The sequence below is a fragment of the Juglans regia genome, chromosome 1 (assembly GCF_001411555.2).
Source record: "Juglans regia cultivar Chandler chromosome 1, Walnut 2.0, whole genome shotgun sequence".
Lineage (NCBI taxonomy): Eukaryota > Viridiplantae > Streptophyta > Magnoliopsida > Fagales > Juglandaceae > Juglans > Juglans regia.
In genome coordinates, this window is record NC_049901.1 from 39,003,689 (window position 1) to 39,017,556 (window position 13,868).

The 13,868-nt window shown below is 34.4% G+C and overlaps 2 protein-coding genes and 4 non-coding genes across 6 annotated transcripts; 5 read left to right on the forward strand and 1 right to left on the reverse strand.

The window, feature by feature from the left end:
- Positions 1 to 2,416: 2,416 nt before the first annotated feature.
- On the forward strand, positions 2,417 to 2,517 carry LOC118344317. Its single transcript, XR_004798092.1, has one exon. It is a non-coding gene; the product is annotated as a small nucleolar RNA Z43 (small nucleolar RNA).
- Positions 2,518 to 2,918: 401 nt separating this feature from the next.
- On the forward strand, positions 2,919 to 3,001 carry LOC118344332. The gene has a single exon (XR_004798106.1). It is a non-coding gene; the product is annotated as a small nucleolar RNA U83 (small nucleolar RNA).
- Positions 3,002 to 3,092: 91 nt separating this feature from the next.
- Positions 3,093 to 3,180, forward strand: LOC118344468. Its single transcript, XR_004798254.1, has one exon. It is a non-coding gene; the product is annotated as a small nucleolar RNA snR60/Z15/Z230/Z193/J17 (small nucleolar RNA).
- Positions 3,181 to 3,733: 553 nt separating this feature from the next.
- Positions 3,734 to 3,816, forward strand: LOC118344316. The gene has a single exon (XR_004798091.1). It is a non-coding gene; the product is annotated as a small nucleolar RNA Z43 (small nucleolar RNA).
- Positions 3,817 to 5,194: 1,378 nt separating this feature from the next.
- LOC108979387 lies at positions 5,195 to 7,275 on the forward strand. Its single transcript, XM_018950065.2, has 4 exons — positions 5,195 to 5,309; positions 5,413 to 5,908; positions 6,013 to 6,198; positions 6,657 to 7,275. The coding sequence occupies exons 2-4, from the start codon at positions 5,444 to 5,446 to the stop codon at positions 6,933 to 6,935; spliced, it is 930 nt and encodes a 309-aa protein (XP_018805610.1). The 5' UTR covers positions 5,195 to 5,309; positions 5,413 to 5,443; the 3' UTR covers positions 6,936 to 7,275.
- Positions 7,276 to 7,680: 405 nt separating this feature from the next.
- LOC108979386 (chloroplast processing peptidase-like) lies at positions 7,681 to 11,215 on the reverse strand. Its single transcript, XM_018950062.2, has 5 exons — positions 10,574 to 11,215; positions 8,892 to 9,029; positions 8,499 to 8,585; positions 8,187 to 8,254; positions 7,681 to 8,062 (listed from the first exon to the last, which is right to left on the reverse strand). The coding sequence occupies exons 1-5, from the start codon at positions 11,129 to 11,131 to the stop codon at positions 7,930 to 7,932; spliced, it is 984 nt and encodes a 327-aa protein (XP_018805607.1). The 5' UTR covers positions 11,132 to 11,215; the 3' UTR covers positions 7,681 to 7,929.
- Between the last annotated feature and the right edge of the window lie 2,653 nt (positions 11,216 to 13,868).

Below are 13,868 nucleotides of genomic sequence, written 5' to 3' on the forward strand. Positions count from 1 at the left end.
ATTAGGACATAGCTTTAGATAGTCACAACGAGAAAATGGAATTGGTATATCTTAAAAATGAAAATAGAGATATTTTAGCTTCTAAGCAAATACTAAAGGGTAGCAATCCTAAACCACAAATTTATGAAACTTATGGATCTTTCATGGCTATTTCTTTTTGTTTGGAGTTGAGTTTTGATGGAGTCATTTTTTAAGGTGATGCAAAGAATATAGTAGAGTTCATATAGAGAGATCAGATGGTGTTTATAACAATTGTGGGCATCTTCTGCAAGACACTCAGACTCCGTCCAACTTGCAGGAAGTGATATGTATGGTGTGTTCTACACATCAATTTGAGAATAAAATAAATCTTTACATAATCATATTTCTTGTTACATAAATACATTTCCATGTAAAATACAAAAACTGTTGAGAATGCTATTAGTTATACTCTTTTTTTGTTTTTTGTTTTAAATTTGGAGACGTACTTGGTTTATTTATTTTTTCTCTTGAGAAGGTACCCATGGCCATAAAACCAAGGAAACCGATATAAAGAAGGAATATCAGTTTTTAGTTTTATTTTTTGAAATTTTAAAATTAATTTTTATTTATATAATGAGAAATGATATTTATAATTTTAGAATGTACAAATTTTACGTACTTTTCTTTAAAAGTGATAGATCTTGTACATATATGAAAAAATTATTTTTTAATGATATACTCTACTTTTTCTTAAAAAAAATGTACGAAATTTGCATGCTCTTAAATTATATCTAACATTATTCTATTACTCTTTTGAGTGATTTCATGGACATGACTCGTTATTGTAATGACGAGTCCATTTGGATATTGGGAGGTTTGGATAAAAAATATATTTTAACTCATTTCTTCTCATCTCATTATTATAATCTTTTCAAATTTTCATATAAAATAATACAATAAGCAATTCAAATCTTAAAATAATAATAATATTAAAAAATAATATTTTAACAATATTTTATTTAACTTTTAACTTTCATTTCAATTCACTATCTAAACTTTCCCTTAAAATATTTCAATATATCTGTAAATAATAGTGAAATTATGGAGTTAAAATGTTTTATTAGATTTTGAAAAAGAAGAGAGAAAAAAGTTAGTAAAATTAAAAAAATTATTTGAATATAATTTTTTAATGAGAAATGATATTTGCAGTCGTGTAGTGCTCAAATGCCGTACAATCATTTTAAAAAAAAAGTGAGTAAATAAGATATACACATAAAAAAAAAATTAATTGTAAATCTCAATCTTTTTCAAAAAAATTGTACAGCGCTTGCGCATTCCATGATTGTATGTATTATTACTCTTTTTTAATATAATTTTTGTTTTGAAATTTGTAAAAGTAATATTATTTTTTGTGTTTTGTTTGAGAGTTTGGAAAATTTATAATAATTAAGTAATGATTAGATGAAAAAGTTAAAAATTTGAAATTAAAAATGTTTTATATTTGAGTATTGCTTCCATCTCATCTCATCTCATCTCATCTCATATAAATATCCAAACAATACAAACACAAATACTTTTCAATTTCAAATCTTCAATTTTTTATCTAATCATTAATTAATTATTACAACTTTTCAAACTTTTAAACAAAATACAAAAAATAATTCAACTTTTTCAAATCTCAACATAAAAATAATATTAAAAAATTATATTCTAAAAATATTTTAATTTTATAATATTTTTATTCAACTTTTTATGTCTCATTTTCCAAAACTACATAAAAGTATTTTAACTAAAACCATTTCTAATTCATCTCATCTCATCTCATCTCAACTCAAATATTTCTTAACTCATCTCAATTCACTGCCCAAACCAAGCCTAAGGGCATGTTTGGAAATAATTCTCATCCATCCCATTTAATTTCTTTCTCAAATATCACTCAATTATAAATACTTTCAAACTAATCATTACTAATTTTCTAAAATTTAAACAAAAAATAAAAAAAACAATTTAATTTTTTTAAATTTTAAAATAAAATAAAAAAATATTTTTATTTTATAATATTTTTTATTCAATTTTTTTCTCATTTTTTAAAATTAAAATTTAAATTATTTCACTATTATTTATAAATTATTTTATTATTATTTATAAAATTCTCATCTTATTCTCAAAGCACACCGTTTCGGGGGCGCACGTCAGTGCCAAGTTACCAACTCCCAAAGCCAAAGGCCCAAAAGCACCCCGCGTATTATAGCAGACCCTAGCAAAACGCAAACCCTAGAACATGGCCACACGCCGCTCTATAAGTAGCAGCAAACGGCACTCATACCTCTCAGTTATGGCGTCTCTGATGCGTTTGCTTCCATTATCGGTCTCACTAATTTTAAGATTCAATATTTAAAACTTTTTTCCCTAATCCTTTTTCGCTCTTTTAGATTTTCGTGTTTGAGAGCTCAGGGGACGATGATATTCTTTGTAACTTAAGGTCTCGTTCGTCGTAATTGGCTCAATGGGTCTTGCCGATCATCCTGATATATCACCACCCATATTCTGAGGTCCTTACATGGCAAGGAGAATCTTTATTTTCACCCCCTATTTTTCTAGTCATCTAGTAATTTATTAATTTTATTTGGTTTAATTTTCGTTCTGAGTTCTGTTTTGTTTCGCATATCGCATCGGCCGATGATTAAATAGATATTTTTAAGACAAGCATATGTCTGAATCAATCTATGTCGATTAATCTAATCTTCTCTCTGAGGCCTGCTGTATGGTTGCTGGGAAAACTGATAAATAGACATCTAATTTTGGGCTTTGTTAGTTTTGGTTTCAAATGCATGAAGTTAGTTAGTAGTTGCAGAGTAAAAGCTGATCTTTTTATTAGATTTATTTATGATGGTGGTTCAACTTTACAATTCTCTATTTGCCATCAACTAAATCTTAGTGTTGTTCAATTAAATTGCAGCCGATGATGAAACAAACGGTATTTGCACAACGTATGACAGTTCATGATTGCATTAATACCTACTGCCTTCCTTCTGAGGCCTTGCATTTCTTTTTTAATTTTGCAATAACTTCCTTTATTTTTCTTTGAACGAGGGTTGATTGATATGTTTCTTATATTTTATGGATAGCATATGGGTCGTGTGATGAACAGTAGCATAGTTCAGATGATACTCTGTGATTATCACATTGCACGTCTTTCGCTCCTATCTGATGACCCATTTCTCCATTGCCGTTTATGTCTTTTTGCCAATGAGAAAAGTCGTTTAACATTTCATTTTATACGGTGAGGTTCCTCCTTGGTTGTAAAATAATTGTGTTTATCTGATACCTCAAATCCTATTGGATGTATAGGAATCATTGTTTTATTTATGTACCCGTTTGTTTTGTTCTGGATGTGCTGTGGATTGGCCAATGATTATTTACCAATTTAGACAAGCATATGTCTGAATCATTTGCTGTTGACAAACTAATCTTCTCTATGAGGCCAAATTCCCCCTTCACTCTTCTCTTCCCTTGAAAGCAACCCTATTCTTGTTATAGATGGATTTGATGATGCACCATGCTCATCTGAGGGATTCTCTGCCTTTGTTTTGTTTGGTTGATGTCGGTCTTATTCTTTACAACTTCTATAAAGCACTAACTAGGTATGGTTAATGTAGATGATTTCTTTCAACACGTTTTATAATGCTCTACTATTGTGTTATTCATAACAAAATGTTTGCTATTGCTCTTTTTCTTTTTATTGTATTAAATCTAATCATGTATTCCACAAGGACTGTGATGATTTGTGTTAATGGTCTCGTTCGTCGTAATGGCAGGTTTGCCTTGCCGACCATCCTGATATAATCTGAGTCCCATTTTAAACAATATAATTGTCTGCATATCTAGTTTCCTTTATAAATGATGTTGAGTTTGTTTTATTACTGTTGGGACTTTTCTTTCTGATTAGTGTATCTTGGTAACTCAGAAGCATGTGGTTTGGAATACATGGTTTTTGCCAAAGCTTTATTATAAAACTTTTCTTGCTGATAACAATTGTTACTGCACCAGTATCGTTTTGCTCCTTTGCAGTCATTCCTCAGCCAAGTAATTGGTCTGTAAGTGTTGCTTTGAATTACCTGGGAATCTCCTTTCTTCAGTCACGTTGTATGCCCCATTGCAGTGTCCCAAGGGAGGAGGGGAGACCGTGAGATGGCATGGCATTGCAGCATACCCAACTGTAGTATCATCATTATGGCAGTTGTAATCGGTACTCGAAATCAAATAAAGCTTGTGCTGGGTTTTGTAACGTTATAATAATCTTTATCTGCTGTTATTCAAATTCTCTTAATGACATCGATAATTGTTGTCAGCATGTAGTTGGTCACTGAATTTTCGCTTCTCTGGGAAATCAAAACATGCAAACGGTCGTTGGATCCCAAGCTGCAAATTAACTGCACAACTACACAACTAAAACGCTCATAATGTCGGAAGCTTTTTTAAGGTTTGATCAATGCCAAGTAACTTAATTCTCATTTTGCACTTGAAAAATCGAAAAAAAATTGAAGAAAAATAAAAAGAAAAGAAAAAGACCTCTCCATTGTGAATGGATTAAATATATACGCAGGAATTAGAAAGAAGTCCAGTATGTTAGTTGTGACAGTAATCTGAGCGAATATGTCACCGACGGAGACAGCCTAGTTGGCCGTACGCACGCCACCTGACAAAGAGAAATGATGTCCTTACTACTCAAACATATCCTTACTACAATTTTTTTTACCAGGAAAAAACACTACCCTTTCAAGTTGTTCCCTTCAATTTCACTACTTTGACAATTTTTTTTTTAATGATTAAAGAGGTGGTTTGAAGTGTATTGAAATATTTTATTAAAATATTTAAATATATTAAAAAATATAAAAAAAACACAAGAATAATATGCGGTCAATTTGAGTGGGTTTTTCTTTTTACAATAAGAAAAAACTACTTTATCTTTCAAATTGTACCGCTTTATTTAATCGCTTGAGAAAATTTTTAATTTTTAATTTTTAATTTTTTACTTAATAATTAAAAAAATAATTTTAAATATATTGATATATTTTTTATATTTTTAAAAATATTTAAAAATATTAAAAAAAGTGAATAAAAAAAAAAATTATAAACGGCAGAGTTGGCCGACTCTTGTACAATAATATCGTCGCTGTCTATCCTGCGTCGGTTCCTGCCGACACTTGTTACCCGAGCCCACAGGCTCGATTCCCAACACGACCGTTTTGTATCAAAATCTCTCTTCCCCTTCCTTCCCTAAATAAAATACCTTTTGCCTTTCACTCAACAGCATAGGCTGCATAGCGTAGCACCACTGAGCTATTGTAAGTAACTCTCACTTCCATTTTCATCTCTCTTCTGCTCGTTCGAGAATCCAATTGATTCCTACCTGCTTTGCGATTGATGCTTTTCAATTTCATTTTGAAGAATTCTACCCCCGAACCTTGAGAATTTTACAATGATGCACGCCAAGTCCGATTCCGACGTGACTAGTCTGGATCCATCGTCGCCGAGGTCCCCAAAACGTGCCGTTTACTACGTGCAGAGCCCCTCCCGGGATTCCCACGATGGCGACAAATCCTTGTCCATGCATCCCACTCCGGTCTCCAACAGCCCCGTGGAGAGCCCCTCCCACCCCTCCTACGGCCGCCACTCTCGCGCCTCCTCCGCCAGCCGATTCTCTGGAACTTTCCGCTCCGGTGATGGGCGTAAGGCCGGTCGGAAGAGAAACGACAAGGCGTGGCCCCAGTGCGACGTGATCCAGGAGGAAGGGAACTACGACGAGTTCTATGGGATTCGTAGAGGGTTTTCCAGACGTTGCCAGGCTATGGTTGCCGTGTTTGGGTTCTTCGCCATTTTCAGCGTGTTTTGTCTGATCCTTTGGGGTGCCAGTCGCCCTTACAAAGCTCGCGTCAGTGTCAAGGTATTCCAAAATCAGGGGAAAAACAAAATACGAGATTTCTTTAGTTTTGAGTCTATTTTGATGTCAATTCTACCTCTCTGATGGGGAATGCTTTTTTGTTCCAGAGCTTGACTGTGCATAATTTCTATTTTGGGGAAGGATCGGACTCAACGGGAGTCCCGACCAAGATGCTGACAGTAAATTGCTCAGTGAAGATGAGTGTTTACAACCCAGCTACATTTTTTGGCATTCATGTCAGCTCCGCTCCTGTCAATCTTATGTATTCAGAAATTGCAGTAGCGACCGGGCAGGTAAGATTACATTGACCACCACTGTTGGATTTGGTTTGATAAGTAGAATTAAGCTAAAACATGAACAATATAGCATTGCAATTGCAAATAGCACGTGATTGGAAACACTCTTTTGAGTAAAACAGGATATATTGCTTGTGAAAGATCAAAAGAACTTTAACACGTTGAAGTACAGACGCGAATGCAATTTGCGCGAGAGTGAGAGGGTAGTCTCACAATAGCAGTAACAAGAGAGACCAATTTCACATGATTTGGTCCAAACTCATGGACTTCAAAAGAAAAAAGATCTTAAAACTAACTTCACACAAGGGAAGTTGGAAATTTTGGACTCTTTTTTGTACCCATTTTGAGTAGAAACTTGAGTGAGTGAAGAATTGTAAAACTAATTCTATATATGCATGCATTGTTTTAAGCTATTCAATTCAGCTTATATCGTTTTTGGGGATGTATTTTTGCAGTTGAAAAAATACTATCAACCAAGAAAAAGCCGCCGGACAGTGACTGCGAACCTTCAAGGAAGCAAGGTTCCTCTATATGGGGCTGGGGGGAGCTTGGTTGCGTCTGATAATAATGGAGAAGTTCCAATGATGCTAAACTTTGAAGTGAAATCACAAGGGAATGTGGTGGGGAGATTGGTGAGGTCAAAACATCGCAGGCATGTCACCTGTTCCTTACTTATCGATTCTCATAACAACAAACCCACCAAACTGAAAGAAAATTCGTGTACATATGATTGAGTTATTTTGAGGTTTTATTGGAAGCCGTAGAAACTACAAACATCTATGGAGGTGTAGTTTTATTTCATTGATTTTGTTGCTCCTAACCCAGAGAAGAGAAGAAAACGTCTCAATTTCTATGTAATGTTGTAATAGCCAAAATGATAATTTGGCCCTTCCCCTTGCCATTAGGGCAGTATGCATGTTGAAAACCGAAAAGGTCGCAGTTATTTATGGAGAGCTTATTATGCTAATGTTGTGAGCAAGAACGAGCGAAGTTCTTTGTTGTTTTTGTTTATATATGGGACACTATGGTAGCCGGAAAACTTAAATTGATAGGTCCTTCAGCAATTTTTATGTATTTTTATTCTTAAAGAATAATGCTACTTATTTAAGCAAGTAAATTTGTGCACGGTATCTTATCAGCACGCAAAGAAGACTTTTTTTGGCCTCCAAAGGTCAAGCAATCTATAATAATTGAGTCTTATGCATGTAAGTTTTGACTATCTTACTACATTATTATGAAGTAAAACTTAATCATTACTTTAGTACTTATATTATTAATTGAGGATTAAATACTCTCCTTTGTTTTTTTATTTATTTATAACTTCTGACTTTATTTTTGTAACGGATGGATTCATAGATATTAAATTAAAAGGAAAAAAAAGATAACTTGAGGTATGTTAACTCAGTTGCCTAAAGATGCTTGAGAAATACCCGTCACAAAAAGATTTCAAAAAGTAAACTTACAAATTGATACGATAAATTTCTACAAACTGATATAATAAATTTCAGAAAATAAACATACAAACTGACATAATTTAATTTGTTACGCATATCGATTCAATTCAAATTTACATAATCTATGATCGAGAATGAGGGCTTCTGGAAAAAAATAAAGCCCATCTTATAAAAACGTTATGTTTTCTCATAAACAACAGACATGAGGAAATCTGCACAACGAAAGGTGATTTCCAAGGAGGGAACACATGGGTGTCATCCTCAGGCGGCTATTTCACTTTGTCACTGGACTGCTCTCCTGCCTGTCTACAGCACAGCCAGCCCCAAGAACTGTGCTCCCAATCCTGTTTGGGGGCCAATACCGAAGTACTGATCTTCCTATTATATTCTTGGCTGGCAGGGGACCCCTATCAAAATTCCATTCACAAAACAAGCAAGAAATAAGAAAACAGGATATGGGAAAGAAAACCATGGTATCGAAGACAAAATGATTTTTGTAAGTGAGAAGTTTTTGGGATTAGATAATGTTACCAAGCGTGTGAATCGTAGCTATTATTACGGTTGTCACCCATCACAAAGACATAGTTTTCTGGTACACTCTGGAAGGCAAACGCTAAATATTATCAGTTTTGAAATCAAGAGTGCTTGCCAAGATTTCACAACCCATGGTTCAAAGATAAGAAACCACCAATTTCCGGCTCGGATGGTAATTTTCTTGTGGCTTATACTTGAGATTGGTTTGGATTTTCCGATACTAGAGATATAATGCCAAATGCTTCCCACTTCCTATTGATGATAAGAGGAGGGGGCGAATGAAAAACATGAAGGGATTACTTTACTTACAATTGGTGTCATGTCATAAGAAGGTGGTTCAAGAATAAAATCTTCATTTCTCTCAACGCCATTAACTATAAGCTTCCCTTTACGAACCTGCGAGCAGACAATTACCAAAAGTTGGATTCTAGCAATCAAGATATCAAAAGACAGCTGTGCTTGGTAACAAGGACTCATTTACCACACCATAATTTCATTACCAACAGTTATTTCTAAGGTACAATTCCATGTACACGCACACAAGAACAATGAGATAATGTATAAAGTAAGGCTTAACCGTGTGTGTCTCTTTATGAACAAGAGATTCAACAAGCAGACAAAAGATGGTAGTTGTAAAAATTATGAAATAAAATAGCAAACTACAGAATGTTAATCAGGGAAGTACTTATCTATCGATCGCACCTCCACTATGTCACCTTCCTTGGCAACAACTCGTTTAATAAAGACGTCATAATCAGTATATCCCACTTTTTGAAGGACTGGTGGACTTTTGAATATCACTATATCATTTGCACATGGCTTTCTGAAATAGTATGAGACCTGAGAATGCAGAGACATATATACTTGTTATGTGCATAAACTTCAAAATTAAACATCTCATCAAACAGTCAAAACACAGTGGTATTGGACTTATGAGCATTCAGACTATTAAGAGTTCCGATGAGGAGTCACTCACTTTTGACAGTTCTAAGATTCCGATTGTAAACAGCATATTGATTAAAGTGTTTGGAAATGAAGATTGAAGCTTACAAGTCAGCAGTCTCACCCCTATGAATAACAGAATAAAATTTTTGGCAGATAGCTTATGGGGTTAAAAACTTAAAAGTTTTGTCATATAACAAGATTCATGAATAGAGAATACCAAAGCTTGTCTGGCAATTGGCATTCTTTACTTACATGGCAACAAAGAGAAACACCTACTTACATGGCATTCTTTACTTTCATTTGCAATCACCTAGTAAAAGATCCCACAAAACGATTCTACACTCAAGTCAATTTGCTACTCCTTCAAAAGTATTCTCTGTCTCCCAAAACTCAACCCTCATACATCCCACCCCATTGTCACCTTCAATTTACCATCACCTTAACTGATCTCATTCTTCAAGAAGCTCAATGACCCACCATAAATATAAAACAAAAAGAACGTTACCTTTGCTGTCAAAGAGATTTTTTTTATTTTTTTTTATTGCATCATGCATCAAGGTTCTCTCATGTTATTGTGCAAACTTAAGGGCCTCAAGTGGAAGAGAGACACATGAAATGAGCCCCACAACATTTATTACTTATTAAGATTGTCCGAAATATTTATACGGGCAACAATAAATGTTATACGGCCTAATTCACGTCTCTCTCCAACGTTCAAGTTCGAGCAATAACTGTAGGGAAAACAGACTATCTTGACTTAGGCATTGTATTGATTTAAGAAACAATCTATTCATCATCCATTTTCTCATCATTATCTCATTATGACATTAGATGATAAGTTCATAAGTGAGATAAAATAAAAAGTCTCCAATCATTTAAACATCATGGGATGATGAGAATTGGGATGATGAGTAGTATTACTCACTGATTTAAATAGGAACTTACATGAATCAAATAAAGATATTTACAATAAATGTACAGCTATATATTTCCTATACAAGAGAATTTTTTCTGCTATATATGGTAAACAAATATGCTATAGAGGAGTGGATCACGGCATAGAGAATATCTTATCAATAACTTGAGGGTATATTTTTGGGCCATCACAGGTTGTTTATTACTTTTCAGTTTTGGCACATTTTAAAACCCTTCTTCTCTTTATCAATGGAGCCTATATATACATGGCATTACAACTCCAAAAATAAGGCATAATTGTCATCACCAAGTTGTATAATTCAAACCTACATAACAGTCAAAACATAAACATCCCCTTAGATTCTTAAATAGCGACATTGCAATCCAGGTCCGAACTTAATAAGTTAATCACACCCCTGAATAGCATATTACCAGCCAAACCTCATCAACATACACAGTAAAAATTAAAAAACACAGAATACGAAAAAAAAACGAAGCTTCACCAAAATAACAACCGCACCTACCTTTTCTGCGACGATTCGATCTCCGACATCAAATGTAGGATACATAGACAACGAAGGAATGTACCTCGGCTCGGCTACGAAGGATCGGAAAGCCAGCGATATAGCCAGTACCGCAAACAGCGTCTGCGCATCGTCGGAAGTGAAATTCAACCAATCTGGCAAAAGCCCAGAACCCCCACTCTTCTTCTTCTTCTTCTCCACCTGCCCATCATCCCCATCTTCACTACCGCCACCACCTCCTTCTCCCCCTCCGCCTTCTCCACTAGCAGACTCCAAAACAGCGTTGGTATCTTCTACAGCGTCCTTAGAAGCACAACAGTAGAGAGTTTGGAAGTGGGTCACGTGATTTTGGAGCTTAAATCCTTGGAAATTTGGGGTTATGGAAAGATAGGTGCATTGGGCTTGTGTGGTGGGATAAGGAACGGATAAAATCGGGTGGATGTTGAAGATCGGGAAAATAGGACTTATGGTGGGTTTGAGGAATGGGGTTGAGGGGTTATTAGAGTTTTGAACCGAAGCTAATGGATGGAGGACATGAAGACAGTGAAGAGAGAGCATCTCTCTAACTCTCTTCCTGTCGAGCAATACAGTTTACAAAGTCTTTTGGAAGAGCTGAAAGTCACAGATTTTGTATTTACGTACGATGGCCGCCTACATTTTACGGCTAACCTTATCAAGTTATCATTGATTTGGTAAATGTCTTTCCGTAACCCTCAAATGAATCAAATTTGAGGGAGGATCGATTAATGTTAATTTAAATATGAATCATCGAGTTTTTACTCAACTTATAATTGTTTGATCACAAGCATTTTATTTACTATTCGAGTTGAGTTCTAATTCATTTTAGCAAAATAAATTATTTATAATTAATCTTATCTACAAATTTAAACAAATAAATTTTGAGATTTTGTAACTATCTTTAATACGTATACACACATCAATGACTATATTCTTTCAAGCAATGTTATGTATGGTTTTCATTTGGATACTGCATGACAAATTTAATTAATTTTATTTTTAATTTTTTTTAAAATTACAATAAAGCAATGCTACGTATAGTCTCCATTTGAGGACTGCAATGCAAGCCTATGCAATTCTATCTTTAATATTTTATAAAATTACAAAAATATCCCTCTTAAATGTTTTTTTTTTCATTTAATAAAATATCTGCACATACAGTCTCCAAGTGGGGACTGCAAATAGAATTTCTTATTATAATAATATCCTTATTAAAATGATACTTTATTCTATTTAATGAAGGGCTTGCACATACAGTCTCCAAATGGAGATTGCAAATAGAATTTATCTATTCATAAAGATTTATGTAATATGAATTATGAGTGCTACTCGCATAGATGGGCGGGATCGACCCTTCCTCGCACCCTACCCCCCGCTGGGGGTAGGGTTTGCACCCCCGCACCCTGCCCTTAGGAGGCGCAAGCGAGGCCCCCCACCTAAGTGCCGAGGCCCCCCACCCTGGTGCTGGGGGCAAGGTCGGACACCTTATCCGCCTCGCCCCCCACCCAATCCAACAGTACCTATGACTCATTAGGCCTATAAACTATTTTTGAAATTATTTTTGAATCCAAAAATATTTTTTTTGACCCAAATTATTACATAATTTAAATTAAAAATTAAAATTTGTAAATATAAGCATAATTTTAAAACTAATAAGATAGTTTTTAAATTTTTTAGAGATGTATTTACTTCGTTGCATTGCCTTGACCTCATAGGCTAACCTTTATATAAGATGTCAATGTAATGTAATGAAGTGAATACAACTATAATCAATTGCATATAAATATGTATATAAACATGTATAAATAAATATTTATATAAGTCCTTGGGGGTGGGGTAAGGGTCAACAATTGAAATTTATTCCTGCAGGATGGGGGCCGCCACCCCTGCATGGGTAAGCGGGGTTGCCTACCCCACTATGCGAGGGCAGGGTGGATGAGGACGGGGTAGCAGAGTGCGGGCCGCCGCTGCCCATCCCTAATATGAATAGTATTAAGAACATAATTTTCTCTTTATATTTTTAAATGATTAAATATATTTATTATAAAAATAAATAATATTATAGAAAGAATAAATATGAAGTTATTCGAGTTTCTACGTGCTTATATGAGTTCGGCCGAGTATTATATGAATTGTATGATTTAATAATTGATTATAGTCTTCTACTTACAAATATCCGAATTGATCTTGGCATCTTGCTGTTTGTCGAATAGCCTTATTTATTTCCAGCTCGGTTGATAGCCTATACTTTAAAAAGATAAAATAAAATAAATTATATAAACATAGACATTCCTATTATTTCGGAAGAACTCAACAACCATTTAAAATTGTATATTGTCCTATAATTTTGTGTTTTATTTGTCACTTTAGCTGATTCTGTATTAAATTTATTTGGCCTATTCTACTGTCGGAATCACTTCCTACACCCCCAACTTCAAATGCTTTGATATCTTAGTGAAAGAAACTGTAGGTTATGTAGACAAGACATTCAAAACGTTTTGATCAATCTGTTGTCGTCTCACACAACTGAGGCCATCACAAGGATAAGGGTCTTTTTGTTAACTTATGTGAAAGTAGCAAAATTCTAGAACTATTTGAGAAGCTGTGATTGTTTACTTTGATGTCTATTCTTCTTTGGATTCACGAACCACATGGAAAAGGAAAATCGGAATAATGTTATCAAAACATCCAGAAAGTAATTACTGAAATTCCTAAAAGTAATTTTGTCAAAAAAAAAAAAGCCTCATTAGGATGGTCGCTGTCGTCTCAATTTTGGGTTCAATTAATAACGGACAAAGAGATTGGAACGAATCGTTTAGATATAAAGATCGTAAAATTTATCAAAGGAAAATTTGGGCTAGACATGAGGAATATCTTGTTCAATGTGTAGAGATCAAATTAGTAATCCAAAAGTTAGCACCGAGATAAAACTAAAAGTCAAGCTAAGAGATAAGGTTAAGAAAACCGTAAGTCAAGCTAGGAGATAAGGTTAAGAAGAGATAAGAAAAGACATTCCGACTCCTAAAAGGAAAGAGACTCAGAATCTTAAAAGGAAAAAGTTTCACAAGAGAAGTTGGACTCAATCACTCATAGGAAATAAACTTCTATATAAGGCGGATCTCTCCACAAGATCTCGACACCCAAGATTTCTCCATAGACTCTCCACAGGCTAACCACATAAGCTCCTTACGCCCAAACTCCACTATAAATAGCGTCTCCAAATGATCTTTCCTAAATTCCTCCATTGTATTGTGAGATATGTGAAGCCATAAGAGAT

What these genes read in the sequence shown, in the direction of transcription:
- LOC108979387 (XM_018950065.2), top strand. Translation starts at nt 5,444, where the DNA reads ATGATGCACGCCAAGTCCGATTCCGACGTGACTAGTCTGGATCCATCG. An exon ending in AAGCTCGCGTCAGTGTCAAG is followed by an intron (nt 5,909 to 6,012) that starts GTATTCCAAAAT and finishes TTTTTGTTCCAG; the next exon opens with AGCTTGACTGTGCATAATTT. An exon ending in TTGCAGTAGCGACCGGGCAG is followed by an intron (nt 6,199 to 6,656) that starts GTAAGATTACAT and finishes GTATTTTTGCAG; the next exon opens with TTGAAAAAATACTATCAACC.
- LOC108979386 (XM_018950062.2), bottom strand. Translation starts at nt 11,131, where the DNA reads ATGCTCTCTCTTCACTGTCTTCATGTCCTCCATCCATTAGCTTCGGTT. An exon ending in ATCGAATCGTCGCAGAAAAG is followed by an intron (nt 9,030 to 10,573) that starts GTAGGTGCGGTT and finishes CTGCATTCTCAG; the next exon opens with GTCTCATACTATTTCAGAAA. An exon ending in AGCTACGATTCACACGCTTG is followed by an intron (nt 8,063 to 8,186) that starts GTAACATTATCT and finishes GAATTTTGATAG; the next exon opens with GGGTCCCCTGCCAGCCAAGA.